Source organism: Hyperoodon ampullatus (assembly GCF_949752795.1).
Source record: "Hyperoodon ampullatus genome assembly, chromosome: 2".
In the NCBI taxonomy this organism is placed as follows: Eukaryota; Metazoa; Chordata; class Mammalia; order Artiodactyla; family Ziphiidae; genus Hyperoodon; species Hyperoodon ampullatus.
The window spans coordinates 148,206,131-148,222,031 of record NC_136915.1 but is presented as its reverse complement, the minus strand read 5'-3'; the positions used below and the strand labels follow the sequence as shown (position 1 = coordinate 148,222,031).

Genomic DNA, 15,901 nt, shown 5'->3' with positions numbered 1-15,901 from the left:
ATTCAGTCCATAACACTGGAAAAAGGGAAAGAAGTTTTGCTAGTTTTCCAGATGAGACACTGAGGCTCAGAGAAATAACTATATTAGACTGAGCCTATAAGAGAGAATGGATGGAGGGCAGTGTCCATGATGCTGACCCATTCATGCACTCTGATGCCTACCCAAATCTTCCCCTTCCCCTCACCAATAAAGGAGTCTGATGTGCCAACCAGCTCAAGGCTATTTCTTCTAAATTCTTAGAAGGGTGTAGTAGTTTTAAAACATGTCCACAGATTCTTTGATACTCTTCTCTTCAAAAGGTGGAATCTAATTCCTCTCCCCTGGAATATGGGCTATCCTTACCAAAGTGCTTCTAACAAATGGAATGTGGCAGAAGTGATGGTATGAGATTTCTGAGATTAAGTCTAAAAGATACCATGACTTCCCCCTTGCCCTGTCTCTTGGATCATTGGCTCAGGAAGACAGCTGCCATGTTGTGAAGATACTCAAGAAGCCGTGCAGAGAAGCTCATGTGGTAAAGAGCCAAGGCTACCTGCCAATGGCCAGTGAGGGAATGAGGTCTCCTGCCAACAGCCCTGTGAATGTGCCATCGTGGATGTGAATTGTCCAGTCCCAGTCAAGACTTCAAGTGATTGCCGCCCTGGCTGTCATTTTGACTACAGCCTCATTAGAGACCCTTGTTGCTCCAAGATTCCTGACCTAAAGAAACTGTGAGATAATAAACGTTTATGGTTTTAAGCTGCTAAATTTGCAGGGCAACAATAGATAATTGATACAAAGGGAAGGGTGTTTTATGCTGCTATTCTCACTTGTCCATTCTCCACATCACCCACATGGCCGAGCCCTATCAACATTTCTGAGCATCAGTTCCCTCTTACAGAAAATACCAATAAAATACCATATAGTATAACTGATACATACATGCCTAGTACTGACTCGCTCAAAATAAGTGCTCAAGAAATTGTAGTTTTTGTCAGCATCTTGTCAGCTATGCAGCTTCTCCATGTGAGTTTCTGTCTATTGGTTTCAGATGCCCACTTCCCTCACGTGAGGTGCCAACCTCAAACCAAAGTCAATGTTCATTGCCTGCCAGAGACCCCTAACCGCCTAATCCTTCCCGGCTGAGGGACTCATGGCTTCTTCTCCAATTCAGAACAGAGAGCTTTCCTCCCTCTCTCACTGTCTTCTGCTAGCCTCCATTCTTCACCCTAATATTTCATCTCAGAATTTCAGCCTTGATGCTTCCCACTTCCTTCCTATGGTTGCTTTAACCGAAGTGAGTCAGGTCTTACTGAAAAACTGACCACAGCCACTCGGCTCCCACCCTCCCCCAGACCAGGGCTGCCTGGGCAGAGTGTGAGGGGGATCAGTGTTTACTCAGCCCATTCTTTCCCCTCTCCACCTCAAGTCATAGGGCTTTGAGTAGGGCTTCCCCAGCCACCATGCCCCGCCTAACAGACCGCAGTCAGCAGCCTATCTCACATTTGTCTGGTGGCTCAAGGAGAGAACAGAAATGCAGCAGCTTTAATCCTTGGGTAGCCTATCATGTGGACTCATTTGCTTATATTCCACTCTATTAAGTCCAACCTGTTGCCTCTGCTCAGCTCCAGGAGGATTTGGTAGAAGATTTTAGGTGTGAATTCTAATAACAGCCAACTGTGTGCACTAGGACCATCTCCTAGTGTCCGGAGACATGCAGCACTTTATCTTAATCCTCACAATAACACAGGCAAATTAATATTCACCCCTGGAACTTGAAGGAGCAAACAATGATAACAAAAAAGAAGACAAAAAACCACCAAAACCTAAAACACACTGAAAAACGTCCTCTGCCTTGCTTTTTAATTTTGGTATGTACAGAATCTCATCCTTAGCCTTGAAAATCAGCATGATCATGAAGGATGATTCTTTAAAGGACTGAGTTTAGGGAAAGAATATGGTGGTCTTTGCTATTGGCTTTTGTAGGGATAACAGCTTTTCCCTGATCAGATTTGGAGGTTTCTGGTTTTCTGGGAGAGGGTAGCTGGCTTTCTTTCTCTGGAGTGTAGAATCCATTCATCTACTCTCTTTTATCTTGGAAACTTTGAGAGAATATTTTTAGCCAGACAGAAGTCAACTGACATCATAACATGATTTTAATAAGACCCATTTATTTATTCAAAATTAAAATCTGCTATGAAGACAGACAAACAATGTAACATTCCCAGAGGAATTGAATTGCTTCTAGTTCAGACTGAGTTCTATTAGAACCAATTTTAGGTTGTTATAAATAACAAGCTGGCCACAGCTTTCAAGAGTGAAGTGGCTGGGGAATGAGGTCAGGGGAATCCCTCAGAGCCACTGGAATATTAATTGTCAAAGGGACTCCCTAGTTTCTCTTCTTACTAGCATAAGAGTCTTTGTAACACTCCCGGAGCCCCAGGCCCAGGGACAAGAGAAATTAGAGGGAGGTCAGGGAAAATAGCCCAACAGCTGTCAAGTGTGGTTAGGCTTGGAAATGAAGCTGCAGTTGACTCCCCAAGGAACAAATTTCTTTCCTTATATAACTTACAATTTCTCTGAAAACACTTGAATACCATAGGGTATCACCCTATGGAAACAGCTTAAACACAGGTGAAAATAATAAATATTGAAAAAATGTATAATATTGGGCTTCTTTCTAAATATTTCACAGAGAAGCTCAGTAAATAAATAGAAATGGGAGTTGAGGTATCAGAGGTAATAAATATTCTAGGAGAGAGGTACAATAGGGTTTTCCAGGAGTTGGTTCTTCTCTCCCAGAACCCTGGATCAGATTTCGAAGATCTTCAGTTTATGTCCTAGAGTCTAGTAGAGTCACCATCCTGGATGTTTCCTTCACTAGAATGCTTCAGTTTTTCATCTTTGTTGTCATGTAGGCTTCTATGTAGTTGATGAAGATGTCAAACTCACTCATGGCTTTGTAGACACCCTTCTCTTGGAGCTGTGTAGGGAGATAAAAAATGTTTAGTGAAAACCCCACCTGAGCAAGTAAGTGGGTCCTCTGCTTGGATGGTCATGACCCTGGGACCCAGAAGCTGTACTAGCTCCCTTGTGTTGGGGGATGAAGGACAGACCCTGGGGACCTGAGGATATGCCCTGCTGTCAGGGAAGGCTGTGCATTGGCCTGGACCACGGCCAATAGGCAGCAAGGGGAACATTCACTTTTGCAAAGCACAGTCTTTCAAATGGTGCCTTTTCAACAATTTTAAAGGTCATGTGCTCACATGATGCTTATTCAAAATTTGATGAAAAGACATTAGGGGAACCACTTTGAAAGCAAGACATTGAGAGAAGGAGAGAAGGGAGCTTTTTTTGTGTTTATGTTCCCCCACCCATGGATTGAGAAGGTCCAGCCCTGCTGCTCTGGCCTACTGTCGGGGGATTCATGCCCCCTGATGTTGGAACCCTGCCCACTGTCTGTCTCCAGCCCATGAAGAGGACATAGGCCCCATGGCTTCTGGGAAATGTGGTAGAAGAATTCATGGACAGTTGGAAGAGTGAAACCCCACTTGGTTTGAGAGCTGACTTTCTCAGGCACCTTGGGAGGTGTGACTGGCAGATGGAAAGAGAGGGGGACCAAGTCCACATAAGGGAGAACTCTGCTTCCTGCTCTGAGTTTGGGGGAGCTCAGGCTGCACCCCTGGGTGTGTTTGTAAGTGCACGTTCACGTGTCGGCTTCCTGCACGTGTGGCTTCAGACTTGATTCCCAACTAGCTACTTTCTGTTTCCTCTGTCACTCTCCCCAGCACCCAGCTCACTGTGTTCACAGCTGGCTGGCCAGCCCAACCCGCAGGCCTGCAAAGGCAGGGAGCAGTCATTTAGAAACCCCCCAAAACACTTCACAGAAAACAAACAGAACGGAGATGGCAGCTCCTCACTGGCTGAGGAGGTCACACCATTTGTCGGGTTCTCACACTCCCTCCGAACGTTCAGGGCCTGCTGAGCACCTGCCAACCTCCGCCCCTCGGGAGTGGGCAGAGGTCATGGCCCCCAGACCCTCCCTGCCAGCATCCCAGGCTCACCTTATTGAAGACACTCTTCACCTGCTCCACCGCTTTGCTCTTGTTTTCACAGGGCAGAAATCGATGCTGTGGAAGGAAAGAGAAAGTGTAAACAACGCTGGCGCCCGGGTCCTGGGTCCATTGTGCTTGGGGGACAAGCCGGGAGCAGCAAGAGGCCAGACTCATCTTGGATGCCTACTCTCCACAGCTCCAGTGAGGACGAGCCTACCTCGTCCTTCCCCACCCGACAGAGAAGAAACACAGCCCAGGGAGATTACTTGTGTTTCCCTAGGAGCTGCTCCCAGCTGCTTACAAGGCTGCGTCCAACACCCAGGTCTTGGAGTTTCCTCCCCTGGCACGTCCCAGTGCCGACCAGAGCCTGAGCCAGTCCTTCTGTCCTTTCCTGCTTTTGTCCTGTCCCTCTCCTTCAGTCCCAGCCACGAGGACCATTTCTAAGTCTCCGAGGAGCCGAGACACAGTCTCAGCCCTGCCGGCCAAACCCGTTGCATGGTGCTCATCCACAAACACAGCCCAAATGATTTCTCAACATCAGTGAGGGGACAAAGGAAGCCAATGGTGAGGGTATCATTTCAGTTGGAGGAATAAATGATCCTGGGGGATTATTCACAGACACTAGCTTGGGGCCGAGTAGCCCCCTGGCCCCTCTAAAATGCCAGGGAAAATCCTGTCAGTCGGTTGGGCTCCACTTGAAGCTCTGCTCTCAAAAGGTTAAGAAGAAGAGGGAAGTGGAGTGTCCTCCCCTGGGACCCTTACCTCTGGCCCCTCCTGCGGGGCCCAGGTCCTAGGTCCCCAGGGACGAGGGAGCCCTGACTGAAGCTCTGGGCCCCTTTCATGTAGAGAGAGGAGAATAGCTAATAACCCACAAATGACTCACAAATAACAGGAAAGCTATTGCAAACCTTCACATGTAAATGCCTGGCGGCCACCCCACCCCCTGCTCAGAGAGAAATGAGCAAGTGATGCGACTTCAGTGCCTGGCCGGAGGGAGAAGGCGCCTGCCGGCCTGTGTCTTTGTGTCTCCGGGTGGAAACCGGGTTTGGGCAGGATGTTTCTGGAAGAGCCCAGAGGAGAGAGAGCTGCCTGCAAGGGAAAGAGCTGGCCTGCTACTCACACAGCGCCTCAGCCTCAGCCTGAGGGTCTTCAGCTTCTCCCCCAGGGAGTTCACATGCTGCTTGATGTTGGGGCCATGGTCCTCAGCCTGTGGCATCACCTCCTCCAGGTAAAACTGGATCATCTCCGACAAGGCTTGGCAACCCAGGTAACCCTAAAGGCGGAAGCCAGGGTGGGTGGTGACCCGGGAGGAAGAGCTACTGCTTGAGAGGACGGCTTTGTCCCCGGGGACCTTCTTAAGTGGCCACCTCCCCCCAGGACCGAGCCCTTGGTGACAGACCCCCTCCAGCTACTGACTATGTGCTGAGTTAAGATCTTCTCACTTCTCCTTTTCAAAGTGAGGGAAACGGACCCAGCTCCTTGCAGGCGAGAAGCAGAGCTGCCCTTAGTCACGCTGCACACTGCACCCCCGTCCCCACCCAGCCCTCACCTTAAAGTCCTCCAGCAGAGACTGGCTCAACAACGAGTTGTCCAGCTGGTCATTCATTTGCTGCAAGAAGAACACAAGGAGAATGAACCCAAGGTTTGGGGAAATACTGAAAATGACTGCTTTTCTCATGCCCTTTTATTTATAGAGTTTTTGATTTTTTTTGTTTTGTTTTTTGGCGGTACGCGGGCCTTTCCCGTTGCGGAGCACAGGCTCCGGACGCACAGGCTCAGCGGCCATGGCTCACGGGCCCAGCCGCTCCGCGGCATGTGGGATCTTCCCGGACAGGGGCACGAACCCGTGTCCCCTGCATCAGCAGGCAGACTCTCAACCACTGTGCCACCAGGGAAGCCCGAGTTTTTGATTTTTAATCAATGCAGACCTGACCCCAAAATGGAAAAGAGAGCTTTCAAAACAGGACATTCAACGGTGCTGGAACTCTTAGTTAAAACAAGTCCTTCCCCTTGGGATCAAGTTCTTTAAAAAATTTGGCTGATTTTGAAGGCAAGGCAGAAGCTTGCCTGGGTCCTGGTCTTTCTGCAAGACTGTGTCACATGTGCAAGGGTCCCCATACCAACCCCTTGGTGCCCTTTGCTTTTCTGTCTACCCGCTGCCGACATCCAGCTGCAGCACTGAAAGTTCTCTGGGAGTGGGAAGCATCTCCTAATGCAGGTTTCCCCCTGTATTGTGCTACCCCAAACCACCAGTCTTTCAGGTTCTGGAAGCCCTCTAAGCTGAGGCAACTTATGTTTCCCTGCCACAGGGTACGGGGAACATCTTCACCTCCAATCAGACCCTTCGTGATCTCTCCCAGCCTATGAAGTATTGAGCTCCAGAGAATTCTTATACAAATTTCCGAGCATAGGAGAGATAGGAGAGATGTCTTTTTGAAGGGAGCTTTTCCTGCACAATGTGCTGCAGCACCAGGGCTTAGATTGACTCACTGAACCCACAGCTTGATCAGGGGCTCTTAAGAATTTCAGTTTGGGGGGGAATGGATGTTGGGGGTGGAGGTGAATGAAAAGGAGGTTTTATAAACTCCAGCAGAATGCCTCGTCAGGCAGTCCCAGGGAGGAAGGAAGGACAGGAGAGCATCATACTCACAAAGAAAGTCTTCACGCTGCTGAAGGCAGCTCGGAGCTCCCGCAGCATGTGGGGCAGGCTGTCTGGGAAGTGGATGCAGCCGTCCTTAGACTGGGTGCCCTGGTGTTGGCTGGCTGCCACCCCGGCCAGGAAGATCAGGCAACAGAGCAGTGCTGAGCTGGGCATGGTGGAGTTCTGCCTTCTTCGTTCAGTCAGACTTGTGGTTTGGTTTTGCAAGAACAAGCCCCTGCTGTGTAGACCTTCACCTACTGTGTCCCCCTTTTATATTGTGGGGCCTCGCCATTCATAAAAAGCCACAGTGTCACAGATTTCCTGGCAAAAGTTTCTTCTGATTAAAGCTCCTCCCTTCCCTAGACCTCTCCAACTTTGTATTCGTTGAAACTCTTACTCAAAGTTTTTAATTTTGCATCGTAAGCAAAAGAGATGGTTGAACTTCTGCATATGGCTATTTTTAGGAGAAACTACCTCTCTCTCCCTTTTAAAATAATTTTTTAGCTTCTCTTAATAAAAAAACAAAAAGTTGATTTCCTGGGGTGAACAGCTGTTCTGTGCGCAGGGACCCACAGTTGTGGGTTCCATTCACGTGTTCCTAGGTCACAGTGACGTGGACACATTGGCCATTCCAGAATACACTGGGATTGAGAAATAACTGGGTCCCCCTCCTCAACCTGGGTTGATACTCAAGGCTTCTCCTTACTGGATTGGGAAGTCACCTCAGCTCTCCAGGCCTCAGCTTCCCCAAATGAAAACAGGAGTGTGAGCTAAATATCCTCAAAGCTGCCTTCTGGTTCTTTCATTTTATGTTCCAAGACTACTCCTTAAAGAGGCCAGCTTCCCACAGGACAGGCAAGGGTGTCAGATGTGCTCCAGGTTCCTTCTCTGGCCCTGGATTCATTTAGACTCTCAGATCCATGTCTCCAACCTCCTTGGCTAACCACGTCCTCAGGGGGAATTAGTAAGAGTGGTCCACGCTTACTGGAAGTTGTACCTGCCCGTCACCATGACCCTCATCTCCATTTTACAGTGAGCAAACCGAGGCACACAGATATTAAGTACCCTGCACATGGGTGCTGAGTGAGGGAGCCAGAATTTGCACCCAGGCCTGCCTGATACTCAGGCTGTGTGCCTTTCCCTATTCTACACTGGCCCCAGTGTGCAGAATGGAAAATTTGGATTAAAGAGTCACTAGGTTTCTTCTGGGTTGTGAGCTTCCGTAAGTCTTCCGCTGGAGACTTACATTTGAAAGATGGGGAGGAAGAAGTAGAAATAACAAAGGAAATAAGTTGGGATTCCATGAAGGCTGGACAGGAGGCCCTTTTCTCCCCTCTTACCTATCCCTTGTCTTCCTTCCAAAGAAGCCTTAGTTGTCTTGCTTTGGATTTGCACATGTGAGCATGTGTGTGTGTGTGTGTGAGTGTGTGTGTGTGTGTGTGTGTGTGTAGGAGCAGAGTAGCCATATATGGTGAGGAATGTTGCTCTACAGCTAGAAGGAAAGGATGGTGTGGTGACATTACTTCTACAGATATGAAGAAAGTCTAGGAGTCCTTTGATTGTGCCTTGACCTCCTCCTTCTGCAGGGGCTTCTCTCACTGCCCCACTGAAGAGCTCTGATCTGGGGGGACAGGAGGCCGGGGCTCTGCCACTCAAGCCTAGGGCAAGTCACCTGACCTCCCTGTGTCTGTTTTCCATCTATCCCAAGGGGACAGCAGTACCTGCCTTCTGTCTGCCGGGGGCCTTTGGGCTTCACATGGGATAGGGCCTGGGGACAAGTGGATTCAGATGTAGGATATCTCCAGTGTTGCTGTTATTTTCTTGCCTTCTTGCATCAGCACTGGGATACCTCAGGTGGCCCTGGGCTCTGAGCGTGCCCCATTAAGGCAGCTCACTGCACCAGACGAGGGGGGGCAGACATGCTGGGGCTGGGCTGGAGGGAGTGGGAGGGAGGAGGCAGAGAGCCCAGGCTGCGGATGTACCTTGTGGGTCAGGATCAGGGGACGGTAGTCTCTCTTCCCAACCCTTTGGGGAGCGTTGATGCAGAAGCCTAAGAATCACAAAGGGAGAAAGAACCTTTAGAAATAGGCGTGGAAGGGGACTATATTCAATATCCTGTGAAAAACCATAATGGAAAAGAATATGAAAAAGTATACATATATGTATAACTGAATCACTTTGCTGTATAGCAGAAATTAACACATTATAAATCAACTGTACTTCAATCAAATTAAAAAAAAAAAGAAATAAGTATGGAGCTGACTCAGGAATTGCTGCTCCTGCCAGATTTACACTGGCCTTAGGAGTTCTGAGTTTTGCCACGAGGAAGAAGAGGGAAGGGGTCAGGGGCTGGGTTTTGCACCCCTCCCACCCTACTCCTTCCCTCTTGGCTCCTGGGTTTTCTGGGCTGTGTCTGCTTCAGCCTGTAGGGCTGACCCCTCTCTGAGCTGGGTGTTCTGGGTACCGACTCAGCCTGGCCTACCAGTCAGGCCAGAGGACCCAAACCCAGGGCAGACTACGAGGCCCTGCTCCTGGATCCAGACAGCACAGATCCCCCTCTTACCTTTGTTTGCCACTGTGCCATGTGCTTTTCTCCACTACTAAGTCTACAACAAATGTCGCTGTCATCCATGTGCACAACTGCCTCGGCCAATCAGCTGTGAGCTCCCTGAAACAGGGCACTGTTTCATTATCTTTTGTGTATCTGGTGCTGAGTACAGGGTCTGGCCCATGGAAGGTGCCAGGGACACAGCTTCCTTTTTTCTCTGTTGGGATGGGCATAGCAGAGTACCCTGTGGGCCTGGACCAGGGCTGGTCTGGGCATGGGCAAGCACTCAGAGCAACTCAGGAAGGCAGGGAGTATCTCTTCCACTTTCTTCTTACAATTTGAAATATTAAATACACACACACACACACACACAGACACGCATGCACGCACACATGCACATAATGGCAGGAGAAGGGAGGTGGGCAAGAGCCATTTCTATCTTTCTTTATTTCATAAGCCATTAGGTAGGGTAAGCGTTAGGCTCTGACTTCTTTATTTGTTTTGGAATGTTTGGTAAATGTTGCCAGTTACATCAAGCCATTTGTTGAATTTTTCATCCTTTCTCTGTTGATTTGAAATTGTTGTCCTCTCTCATCTCAAAATTTTCAGCATCTAAATGGTCAGAGACCATTTAGGCAACTTCCTTGATGCAATTACTTAATTAACAAATGGAGATAACAATATCTTCCCTACCCACATATCTCATAGGACTGATGTCAAGCTGACACAAGAGAATAGGTGTGAACATCTTGGGAAAAGTTAAGACCCTTTGCTTATATATTGACCAAACAAAAAGAACAACAAAGATGACTCCTGTTTCTCAAGACTGTGAAGGTACCATTCATCTGAAAAGTCATTAGGATTCACTGGGAAAAATCCCAAACTCACAGGTCATGTAGATGTGACATAAATGTCAACAGTCTGCATGTTAGATTTGAGTTGGGGTTTCAGTGCAAGGGAAGAGCCCAAGTAGGGAAGAAAGTGAACGAGCAGGCACCTGTGGATGAATGGTGTGTCAGTCTGGGCACCATTTGGCCCTGTGGATTTCAAGACAACACAAATGCCACTCGTTAGACTGTGAGCTCCTTGAGAGCAAATGGTCTGAGCCCAATTCTCCCTCAGATCTAGATTCATAGCAAGTGTCCAATACATGCCTATTAAGTTGAATTTAAATGAATTTTTTTCCTTGGGGACTCACTGGGAAATCAGAGGAAAGTGTGGGAGGGGAAATATCTCTTCTCGACCATTCCTGCTCCAGAATATTCCCTAATGTTCATATTCAGCTGCAAAAGAAAGAAAGTCTGACTCACCATGGCTTAAAAAGGAAAGGGATATTATTTTTTGGTCTTCCGTGACAAGAAGTTCAGAGACAGGCAGTCCAAGGCTAGTACAGCACTCCAATGTCATCCAGAACCCACCTTTTCTGCCTTCCTGCTTTTCTATGAATTGTTATAGGATGTCAGGGAGGAGGGACGTGGGTAGAGTCTAAAGGTCCAAAGGCATGTCAGCCCAGGAGATCCTAATAATTTTTCTGGAAAGCTCCATCTATGAGTTTCACCACTTTAGCTGCAGACGACTCCAGGCAGACAAGAATTGTGAACAGATTTTGGAGGGTGCGGTCTACAATGCACAAGAGCTTATAAAGAATCACCTCGCAGCTAACCTCACGCTCAACAAAATGGCAGCCTTCTTGGTATAACTGTCCTGTATCTTGCAACAATTCTGCCGCTCAGACCCAAGAGTGGGGAACAGAGTGGGAACCCTGTGGGGCTGCACTGGAGTCACAAAGAGAAGGCTATGGAATCTGAGCTTGCTGAACTCAGGGTTCAGCCAGCTTGCCTGTCAACACGGCCACCACAAGCGTAGCAGGCAGGTCAGTGATGCAGGCAGAGAAGTTGGGAAGGTGCCCACCCAGGACAAGGGAGCTGACTGTCTCAATGAAGAATCCCCAGGGGGCTTGGCTCCTGTGTGCTCATTTGTAATCATTATTTTAAGGCTGATAATGGGAGTTTCATTTCTTCTTCTTCAGGACATCTAGAACGTACAATAGTTTCCCCAGCTTGAAATTTCTAGTGTTCCCTTGAATAACCTTACTCAGCTCCCTGGACCGAGGCTTCCTCAGGGGCTTTGCTGCAACAGGCCTGGTCAAGAGCACAGAGTGTGGCATCACACCCCCCAAGTGGGGCCGGGTGGGACCCCAAGGGACAGGGTTCTGTCTTTGACTTTGGCCTTGTGGTTGAGGTGCTTCAGAATAAAGTCCTGGTGGGTAAGAGCTTTAAAAGGAGCCTGAGTTGGGGCTGGCCCCTAGGCCGAATCAAGCAAGGGTTATGCAAACTGGAGTGGGTGCCCTTCCGAGGACTGTGGCCGGCAGACGCTGCAAACCACAGCGGAAGGGCTGATCTTTGGACAGCCAATGTGGAATTCCCCTTTGTACAACAGTGGCACCATATCAAGCAATTTGGATTTTCCTTAGGGGATGGACACTGTGCTCTGTAACTTCTCATATGAGAGATTTGGCTACAGGGGCCAGGACACCAGGTGTTGGAGTCTTTGCCACCCAGAGGATACAGCTGTCTCTGCTCTGTCTGCATGATTACCTAGAATAACTAGTGGGTTCCTGAGCCTGGGGCACAGATAGATTCCTTCAGCTCCAGGGCTGTCCCTCTGATGGGATTTAGTTTACTCAAATTTCCCTGGATGGCTGACACATTAAACCTAGAGTGTCCGAGCAGGACATGTGATCTGTGTAGTCACTCAGAGGGCCCCATGCTTGGAAGGGCCCTGCCTTTGCTCTGTTGTCACTGTCTTGAAATTCTTAACAATTGTTGAACAAGAGGCCCCACATTTTCATTTTGCACTGGGCCCCCAATTTATGTAATTGATTTTTTATCAGAGACTAAACTCATCATCTTCTTTCTCTCATCTCAGCTTCATCCAGTGACATGGCACCCTAACTCAGCAAGGGGACCACCATCTAACCTAACATACAAGCCAGACACCTAGAAGTAACTTGTCGGTTCCTCCCTCTCCCTTATCAACCTATGTCCAATCTATTAGCAGGTCTTCCAGATTTTTCTTCATAAACATCTTTGAAATCTGCTAACTTCTCTCCATTTGCATTATCATCATCAGCAACCATCTTGTCTCTCCTGGGCTCCAGACAAGCATCTTGTTGATATTCTAATATCCATTCTCCAAACTGTCCTCCACTTTGTATCCCAAGTGATTATTTTCAAATACCAATCTGAGCATGACTCTCCCCTTGCTTAAACCCTTCAATGACGTGTCACTTTCCCTTTCTGGGTAAAATAAGGACCCACATTCTTTTTTTTTTTTTCCACATCTTTATTGGAGTAGTAATTGCTTTACAATGGTGTGTTAGTTTCTGCTTTATAACAAAGTGAATCAGTTATACATATACATGTGTTCCCATATCTCTTCCCTCTTGCGTCTCCCTCCCTCCCACCCTCCCTATCCCACCCCTCTAGGTGGAAGCACTCACATTCTTAATACTGTTTACAACTCCCTTTATTATCTGACCTTGACTATTTCTTCTGCCTCAACTTCCAGCACTCTCCACTTCCCTCTACATTCCAGCCTTATTGGCTTTCCTCTTTTGTTTTTTCCCAAATCATCCATGCTCTCTGTCCTACCATGGGGGCTTTGCACATGTAGTTTCTCCTTTCTGGATTGTGCTTCCCCCTCTCTTCATCCTTCGGTTCTCAGCTTAGATCTTACTTTCTCATATGAGTTTTTCCTTATTCTGCAGTCAAGGTCAGGTCATTTGGGTATATCTTTTTAGGACACTTTGCTCCTTTTCTTTATAGTACTGGTGTCAGTTTGTAATTACACACGTGGCTATGTGGTCACTTGATCAATCTCCACCTTTCCCATTAGACTGCCCTCCACAAGGGCAGGGCTCACGTCTGCTTTTGATCATCGTTGTTTGCCTAGTACTTAGCACAATTCTGGGCACATCCAAGGTTCACACTAAATATTTGTTGATGGATTGCATGACTGAGTGTGCGCTTCCTAAAATTTTTGTAGCTGTAAAATGGCTACGTTTGTCTTCTATCTCATATAGAGCAGAGGGTGAATTCACTTGGGGAAACACCTACCCTCACAAACTCTATGTCTATTCCCATTTAGCTTTTCCATGTTTAAAATATCAATACTATTACTAATCTATACTCTACCTGGCAGATGTTAACCAAATCACCCACGGTTGTCAGAACATTAAAAAGGTCCTGTGTCTGGAGATGTCAGAAGAGGAAGGACCTTAGACATTATCTAATCCATACCTCTTATTTTACAGGTGGGCAAACTGAGGCCCAGAAAAGAAAGTGACTTTCCCAGGCACTAGAGACAGTTAATGACAAAGGTGAAATCAGAACTTAATTCCTTTTGTATTCTTCTTCTCAAATCAGTACCTAATTCCTTGACTCAGATGAGTGTTAAGTCACTGAAGTCTCATGCAGCACCAACAACTGGGGGGAATTGCCTAAGACGTGAGCAGCATGTGGGGCAGCAGTGGTGAGGAGAAGCTGAAAGCCTGTGAAAATAAGATTTTCCTCCATAAAACAATTATGAATCTGTTATGTACTTGCAGGATGCATAGCCCTATGATGAGAAGCTGGAGATGGGGGTGAGTGTTGCTTAGGTATTTTTGTCTTAGGGAAATATTTCAAGCCTTCGAATATTTGCAGACAGAAAGGAGTTTCCCCTGTATCTTGTCTGTCTCTAAGACACAACTGCAGTGATATTAAAGGCATAGTTTGGTATGCTCTCCCACCACGGTACCCCTAAAGCACCATCTCCTCCATGAAACCTTATTCAAGAGAACAGAGAGCTGAGGATTTCCCTTTATCTTGTCTATTCTGATCTCTATCCCTAAGATGTACCCCTGACTGTAAATCCTCAGCCCCACTCCACGTGTGCTCAGGTGCATAAGTGCATGACATGGGAAGAGCCAGCTTCTTCCTGCATCCTGGACTCACATCACTTCTACTGTGTGTCATTTACATACCAGCCCGAGGTCATATACTCTCGGGGGCAGGGAGTGGGAGTGTGCCACTGTGTTCAGTGTGGTCCTAGATTCCCTTAGTCAGCTCTTCTCAAACTATTTGGATTCAGGACCCTTTTACAGTCTTGAAAATTGTTGAAGACCCCAAAGAGCTTCTACTTTGTTGGGTTGTATCTATCAATATTCATCATATTAGAAAGGAAAACTGAGACATTAAAAAAAACCATTTATGACATTCTAAAGGAATAATAATAAAAAAAACCCCACTACATCTTAACATAAATAACATATTTTTAATGAGAAATAACTGTATTTTCCAAGTCGGAACACATTTAGTGAGAAGAGTGCACAGTTTGACATCTGTCGCAAAGTTCTTTAAATATCTGGTTTAATAGAGGAACTTACATTCTTACATCTGCTCCTACAGCCAATCTATTGTGATAGGTTTTTGGGTTTGAAGCGTGTGAGAAAATCCAGCCTCGTAGAGGTATATGGTTAGAAGAGGGAGGTCCTGCTAGGAGTCCTTGGACCACACCTTGAGAACAGTTGGCTTAAGCATTTAACAAAAATGTCTGGGTGAGGATGAATGGGAGGAAGGTGATCAAAGTTTGGCTTCCAAGGAAGGGGCGGAGGATGTACGCTCAGGCACCTGTCCTGCAGGGAGAAGGGAGAAGCCCATTGCTTCACTGCTGTCTCCTTTATTCAGAGTTTCCCAATAGCCTGTGTGGTCCTATAGCGGTTCACAGTGCAGCTGCTTCTGTGAGCATCACGTGTGTCATGGAAGCTGCAGTGCTTCACACGCCAAATTTGTAGTTTCAAGTCAGAACCCAAGGGAGTTTGGGGGCTGATTTGCAGTGCCCTAGCTCTTACTGTAAATCCCCTTCTCCAAGGGGCCCGGGCCCAGGATCAAGTTGCAGGGCCGGGGCGGTCAGGGGCCACCGGGCTGTGGGAGGGACTCTACTGTAGACTTATTTTTGGTTCTACTTTCCATTTCCACTTTTAATTCTTCTCTCGTTCTCGCTCTCGCTCTCTTGCTCTCTCCTTCAATTCTGAGGGGCAGTTAATAACCCTGCTTTCTCTTTGCCTAGACTTGTTCTGTCTCAGTTTTCAGAAAAACCTTGAAAATAAAATATTAGGAGATTGGGATTGACATATATACACTAATACGTGTAAAATAGATAAGTAATAGAATCCGCTGTATAAAAAAATAAACAAAATTCAAAAAGAAAAGAAAAGAAAAGCAGACATTTCCCAGTCTAACAGGCCAGGATTAATCCAATCAAATCAATACAATTTGCTTTCCATTCTCTCCTGTCCGCCTGCAGAGTTAAGTGGCAGATACAGTCAGTGGGCTTTGATTGATCTGGCTAAATCAGAAATCACTTTGAAAGGTGGGCACCCTTTTAGGAACTGGGTCAGACATGGTATGTTCAAATGAATGCTTGAGCCCTGGTTGCCCATCTGACTATGGGAGATTCTATGCACTGAGTGGAAACAAGTTCTTTTTATTTAACAGAGCTGGACTGAGAGGCCCTAAGATGCTTCAACCTTCAAATGTAGTTCAAAATAACATATCACTAAACTCTAAAAGAAATTTAAGGAAGCCCAGCAAGGTTCTGATACTTTTGATGATTACATACATCAATGCTTGAGTC

The 15,901-nt window shown here is 47.1% G+C and overlaps 1 protein-coding gene across 1 annotated transcript; it reads right to left on the bottom strand.

Moving 5' to 3' along the window:
* Positions 1–2,869: 2,869 nt before the first annotated feature.
* On the bottom strand, positions 2,870–7,145 carry IL10 (interleukin 10; the record flags this gene model as incomplete). The annotated part of the gene is made up of 5 exons (XM_079697521.1): positions 6,685–7,145; positions 5,584–5,643; positions 5,155–5,307; positions 4,044–4,109; positions 2,870–2,962 (listed from the first exon to the last, which is right to left on the bottom strand). The coding sequence occupies exons 1-5, from the start codon at positions 6,847–6,849 to the stop codon at positions 2,870–2,872; spliced, it is 537 nt and encodes a 178-aa protein (XP_079553647.1). The 5' UTR covers positions 6,850–7,145.
* Between the last annotated feature and the right edge of the window lie 8,756 nt (positions 7,146–15,901).